The following is a 6,480-nucleotide window of genomic DNA, read 5'->3' as shown; positions in this document are numbered from 1 at the left end:
TACACAGAGGAACCATCTTGAAAAACCAAAATAAATAAATAAATAAATAAATAAATAAATAAATAAATAAATAAAACTAAAAGAAAGAAATTAACACGTTCTTGGTATCCTGAGCCCCAAAAGTAGCTATTTTGGCTCTTTGGCACACTGGGCCTTCCTTTTTGCACTTCTTCCACACTCATTTCTGTGCATAGCACCTGGTGGTAAGCAAGGTTCATCAAATCATGGACGATGCACTAGAATTCCTTGAGTAACAGGCAGGACCTGTCTGGGGTCCAGACTATGTGTGCACGCTGACAGGAGCCCAGGGAAGCTTGTGGATCCCAGGAATGTTGTCTATCTTCATACTCTGCTGTTTCACAAGTCATCTTCCTTCCTTCATCAGGCCTGAGACAACCCCTGCCGCACGCTGGTCATTGTAGCCTGAGTGCCCAAGGTGCAGGTGAGGGACCCAGGTAAGCAAAAGGCCATCCATACTAGGCCGTCCTTTTCACATCTGGAGGGTCTACCCATTGCTGGGGATAGAAGCCACTGGGTTTCCTTTGGGGGGGGGGCAGTTTTGAGATAGGGTCTCTCTGTTATGTAGCCCTGGTTATCCTAGAACTCCTTATAAGAGTTTGAGACCAGGCTGGCCTCAAATTCAGAGATCCAGCTGCCTGGATTCAAGGTGTGTGCCACCATGCCTGGCTTAAACCATTGGCTTTCTACAGGGAACATAGGATCCAGGCTGAATTTCAAGACCACTTTGGAGTAACAGGGTGGTCCGTATAGTCCTGGTGAGACCAGCAAGGTGTGTGTGTATATGACACACATGGGGACTAACTGGCCTATGTCTGGTGTGGGGTGCTAAGGAACAGGACCCCTTCCCAAGGACTCAAAGGGTCCACAGGACATTCCTTACTCAGATCAGTAGCGCATGGCCTCCAGGCCATTTCCATCAGCTCCTGCCACCCTGTGCCCGCTCTTAAGTCTGTGCAGCCGTGGGGTGAGAGATGACTGTTTTGTCGGCATTGCTAACTCTAGAACTAAGCAGGGCTCTCTTTAATGCTACAGCTTGTTCTCCTGCTTTTTCTTTTTCTGGCTTGTTCCTTCTTTCTTTCTGAGACTGGGTTTACCATGTAGCTCTGGCTGTCTTGGAACTCACTATGTAGACCAGGCTGTCCTCAAAAATCCCAGTGATCCACCCACCTTTGCCTCCCAAGTACTGAGATTAAAGTCATGCAACACATCTAAATCCTGTTCTTTTATTTTTATTATGTATACAGTGGTCTGTCTGAATGTATGCCTGCAGGCCAGAAGAGGGCATCAGATCATGTGGTTGCTGGGAACTGAACTCAGGACCTCTTTCCAGCGCTCTTAAACTCTGAGCCATCTCTCTCCAGCCCCTAAATCCTCTTGTTTGTTTGTTTTTTTTTTTTTTTGGATAGGATTTCGCTGTAGCTTTGGAGCCTGTCCTGAAAATAGCTCTTGTAGACCAGGCTGGCCTCGAACTCACAGAGCTCTGCCTGCTAAATCCTGTTCTTAAGGCTAATCTTTAGGACTAAACAGCTGAAATAAGGCAAAAGGGCAGGCATAAACACATATGGGCTGATCTGACAACCTAGGCGATTTCTCAGCAGGGCTGGTTTCCTAGGTGACCAGGTCAGAGGTTTACTGTGGGAAGGGACTTTAGGCTGTTCAGGCCGACGGTCTCCAAGACAACTAGCCTACCTGAGGCCAGCTCTGGGGTAGCAAGGGTTAGCAAGAGACAGGGCTGACAAGCCCCTGCACACCAGCCAAAAGGCACCTGCTAGCTGGGAACTTGGGGGATTAACACAGCTTCATGGCACCTGAGACAGCAGGCTAGGGTGGGGACACAGAGGGGAGAGGCTCGGGTACAGTGACCCTGCACTCACCTAGAAGAGGGTCTCTGTCTGGAGGATGACAGCATTTTAAATAAGGACATGTCTCTGTGATTCGTCCAATTCTAACTGAAAACTGCTCTGTAACAGTGAGGACGAAGCAGCCTTGGCCATTCATCTTTGCGCACTCGCTGAGTATGTGGGGCTCAGTGCTATTCTGGCCACACCTGGCTTCTTCCTGGCCTTTCAAGAGTATTTATTACGAAGCCATTTCTCCTTGCAGGGTACTCAGAGCCACTGACCCATACACAGAGGACTTTGAACAGCTTCACCAGCAGCCAGGCCTGTCACCACCAGTGGTTACTATGCCGAGCTGCCTCAGAACCCCACTTAGATCACACTTTTCTGGGCTCCACTTAGACACCCTGACCCTGTCAGTCCACACGGGGAGTCTCCCTCCTGCAGTTGCCTTGGTCTACTTTTTTTTTTTTATTATGTATTCTGTCTGCATGTGTGTCTACACGTCAGAAGAGGACACCAAATCTCATTACAGATGGTCGTGAGCCACCATGTGGTTGTTGCTGGGAACTGAACTCAGGACCTCTGGAAGAACAGCCAGTGCTCTTAACCTCTGAGCCATCTCTCCAGCCAGGTCTATCCTTTTTTTTTTTTGGTTTTTCGAGACAGGGTTTCTCTGTGGTTTTGGAGCCTGTCCTGGAACTAGCTCTTGTAGACCAGGTTGGTCTCAAACTCACAGAGGTCCACCTGCCTCTGCCTCCCAAGTGCTGGGATTAAAGGTGTGCGCCACCACCTCCCGGCAGGTCTATCCTTTCTAAATGGTGTTTAGGTTGAGGGGAGATGACACAGATCTCATCACCAGCTAGCCGGCAGGATGAGGTCAGCAGTGAAGTCCTGGCACACTCCCTCTGGTACCTTCCACACAGCTCTAAGCTACCCACCCCTGGGAAAACCAGGCGAGTCCAAGTACTGAGCAAGCACAACTTCCTGCAGACTGAGACCTCGGCACTTGCTCTGCGGCTCTAGCTTCATCAGATCTCAGAATGGATCCCAGCTGCTCCCACTCCACCAGCAGCTCCTGCAGCAGCAAAGACTGCAAGCGCACCTCCTGTGAAAGCTTCCACTGCTGTCCAGTAGGCTGTTTGCTTTTCTCTGTAGCTTTGGAGCCTGTCCTGGAACTAGCTTTTGTAGACCAGGCTAACCTTGAACTCACAGAGATCCACTGGCCTCTGGCTCCTGAGGGCTGGGATTAAAGGCGTGCGCCACCACCACCCAGCATAGGCTGTGTTTTCAAAGGCGCACTTGACAATGGCACCTGCCAGGACAGTGCTGTTCCTGTGTGTAAACAGAGCAGTGTGGACCAACCCAGCTGTTCTTCATACAGCTCTACCCTGTTTACTAAATCCCTTTTTCTATCAAGTAGGTGAATAATAAAAGCCAATGTGAATCTAAAAAACCAAAACAAACCAACAACCAAAAACAAATGTTGTGACCTCAGACAGCACATTTAGTGTTCTGTCCTTCCCACCTGAGAGTAAGGGCTGTTCCCATCCCAGGACATTCTCTACTGGGTACTGATGGAGTTATTAGGAGTGCCTCAACCCAAGCTACGTGGGGGTGGCAGGAGAAAGGCGATGCTGAAGGCACCGGAGCCCCAGGCTTGGGCTAGTGTTGCCTAGAACAGGGTGAGGGGTCTGGGCTAAGGCCCCAGTCCTAGGACCACTGTTGGTGCAAGGTCTCATGTCCGGGTTAAATGAGCTGCCAAGGCTTTAAATCTGCAGGCTAAAAGGCAGTCTTAGGACGACCTCATGAGGAATGCTGACTCAGAGTGCAGGGTACCATCCAGGAAGGGCAGCCTACTCAGTTTGCATTACACACCTACGTACAATGACTGCTGTTGCCCATGAGGGGGCGCAGAAAGCTGTGGGGCACACATCCAGTTGGCAAGTGGCAGCTGGCACCCTGTCCCCAGTGAGAAGACTGTTCCCAAGCAGGCTGGAAGGGCCTGGCTAGTGAGGAGGTGGAACACACAGAATGACAGCAGACAGACTGGCCATGATAACTTAGTTTATGGGTCAAGCCGATGCAATGCAAAGTTGGTTATCCTTTTTATCATTTTTTTAACCAAAATAAATAAATCAGATCTGTCCCTTTGAAGGTCAAAAGAGGAAGGAAGGACAGCTGGCTCCGGGGTCACCTTGCCCTTAATCACTGATCTTCTGTTTCTGACCTGCCTTGGCACAGCGAAGAGAAGGATCTATCAACTGCTTCCTTGTGTTCAAGGGAACAACAGAAAGAGAATTAACTGGCTGGGAGATTAGGGAGGAGGGAGGAGAAGATTCAGCAGGACCAAGAGGCAGCCAGTGCCTGGGGTTTGGGACCCAAGGGAGCTCCTGGACTCTACTCAGAGCCATCCTGGACTCTACTCAGAGCCAATCACTCCAGGCATGGTAGTCAGGGCAAATTCCCCACAGCCCAATCCCAAGAAGGGTAGCAGAACTGGACCTAACTTTGTTGCTAAGGCCTTTTTAGCTGCTCTGTACCATTCTCCACTCACCCAACAGCTGAATGACACCCCAAAAACCTGCCAGCTATAGCTCCTCCATTACTTCTTAGTTTGGCCCTAGCAAGACAAAGCTAGCCCTAGTCTTGAATCTGTGGTTTGCTAGGTGACAAGGACTGACTACTAGTGCTCTGGGAAGCCACACAGGATTTCTGTTCCAATCCTGGAGGATTACATGGTGAGCATGGGTAGGGCCAGAGCTGCCTTTCCTAGGATATCTTGAGGGACCTTTCTTCATCCTGCTCCTTATCGCCTCCATGGCAGGTGTGCAGCCTGAGAAGTCTGCCTGTATCTGGCCTGGGGAGCAGCTGAGCACTGGAGTAGACAACAGCTTAATTCCTATGAGAACAGGAGTGGGGGTGGGGAGTATGTGGCACAGCAAAGGGCAGAAGTGTGGGCAGTGCTGAGGCACTATTCTTTAGTTGAGAAGCAAAGAGCATCATGGACTCGGGGGACCATGGCCTGATCAGCTCCAGGGCACCTAAGAGAATTTCTTGAAGGCGTCCAGGTCAAAGGCTGTGTCCAGGAAGCGCTGTAGCTCTGTCAGGTGAGTCTTCTTGTTGCCAGTGGCTGGAGCAGCTGCTGGGTCTCGGCCAGCATACCTGAGAGACAGAGAGGGAGTAATGAGGGCAATAGTCAGAGGTGGGCCCTGCTGCTCTCGTCTACCTGTTTCCAGGTTAACTGCCCACCAGCAGGCCTCCCCTTTGGGGACTTGGGCCTTACCAGACAGGCTTGGCACGGTCAATGGTGGTCCGAAGTCTTGGCTTGACATAGTCATAGTAGCCTTGGTTCTTGTGCTCTTCCTGGCACCAGGCCAGCTCAGCATTGGGATACTTCTGTGCCTCCTTCAGTAGGAGGTCGAAGGGGAATGGTGATAGCTGAAAGAGCAGAGCTGGGATCAAGACAGGGACATCCAGAGGGAGGACGGGGAGGGCTACACAAAGGGAGGCTGCAATTCCAGCAGGCAAAGTCTTGCAGCTATTGCAGGTGGGAAAGGTTAGAAACCTCAGTAAACAACGTTCTGCCAAAGCACCGTAGCCCAAATACCCTAGAGGTGGGACACTGGCAGCTGGCTGCGATACCACATGCTCTCACCTGCTCAATCCTTGTAATTGCCACCTGTTCTGCCATGTCCCTGGCTTTGCGCTCTCGGGTGAGGTCATAGTACACCTTGCCAGTGCAGAAGAGAAGTCTTTTGACATTGTTTGGGTTCTGAGCTGCAGGGCCATCTTCTGGGATCACACGCTGGAAGTGGGTTCCTACAAGAAAATTTCTACAGCTGGGCTGGTTCTTTCTCCAGGCCTATTCCATGGTGGCTGTGCATGAGCTGTGCCACAGTGGCTGGGATCTATGGATTCTGAGGGTTAGAGATACTTCTACCTCATGAGCTGATGAAGCCTGTGAATCTGCTCAGACTAAGAGTGCTGTAGAACCCGGCATGGGGATGTGCATCTTTGACCCTAGCACTCAGGAGACAGAAGCAAGTGGATCTCTCTGAGTTTAAGGTCAGTTCATTCTACACAGTAGTAGAGACTGTCTTAAACCAACCGTCTGATGGCTGCTTTCACACACACCTTACAAATGTGCAAACACTCAGAGGACACGTCTAAACAACTGCTGGTACAACTGGTGTGTACCAAACATGGAGACCTGACTGTTTCTGTGATTGAACATTCAATGGAAAACGACTGAGTGATAGATGAAAAACCCATAGCAAAAATCATATTCAAGCTAGGTGGTGGTGCCACATGGCTTTAATCCTAGCACTCGGGAGGCATAAACCATATTCAATGTGGAATATGTGCCTCTAAAGTCAAGAACAAAGGTAGCAGGCCCACCCTCACTACTTCTATTCATCATACTACTGGATGTCCTAAACACAACAACTGGGCAAAAAAGAAGAAATAATGGCATTAAATGGAAGGTGGAAAGTGAGGGTGTTTCAGTGGATAGAACACTTGCCACGCACACCTGACGTGAGCTCAGCCCCTGGAACTCCATAACGTGGAAGAACCAACTCCTGAAAGTTGTCCTCTCACTTCTGTACATACGATACAA

General features: G+C 50.1%; 1 protein-coding gene across 6 annotated transcripts in view; it reads right to left on the bottom strand.

Moving 5' to 3' along the window:
• Positions 1 to 3,906: 3,906 nt before the first annotated feature.
• Ogdh (oxoglutarate dehydrogenase) overlaps positions 3,907 to 6,480 on the bottom strand; it is a 64,795-nt gene continuing 62,221 nt past the window's right edge. For all 6 annotated transcript variants that reach the window (XM_005366200.2, XM_005366202.2, XM_026788692.1 and 3 more), the window contains 3 exons: positions 5,518 to 5,681; positions 5,146 to 5,300; positions 3,907 to 5,024 (listed from right to left, as the gene is read on the bottom strand). In XM_005366200.2, coding sequence (XP_005366257.1) covers positions 4,904 to 5,024; positions 5,146 to 5,300; positions 5,518 to 5,681 — 440 coding nt within the window. In that variant the 3' untranslated portion in view covers positions 3,907 to 4,903. The remainder of the gene's footprint in view (positions 5,025 to 5,145; positions 5,301 to 5,517; positions 5,682 to 6,480) is intronic.

Source organism: Microtus ochrogaster, unplaced genomic scaffold (genome assembly GCF_000317375.1).
Source record: "Microtus ochrogaster isolate Prairie Vole_2 unplaced genomic scaffold, MicOch1.0 UNK6, whole genome shotgun sequence".
In the NCBI taxonomy this organism is placed as follows: domain Eukaryota; kingdom Metazoa; phylum Chordata; class Mammalia; order Rodentia; family Cricetidae; genus Microtus; species Microtus ochrogaster.
This window is presented reverse-complemented; position numbering and strand designations above follow the sequence as displayed.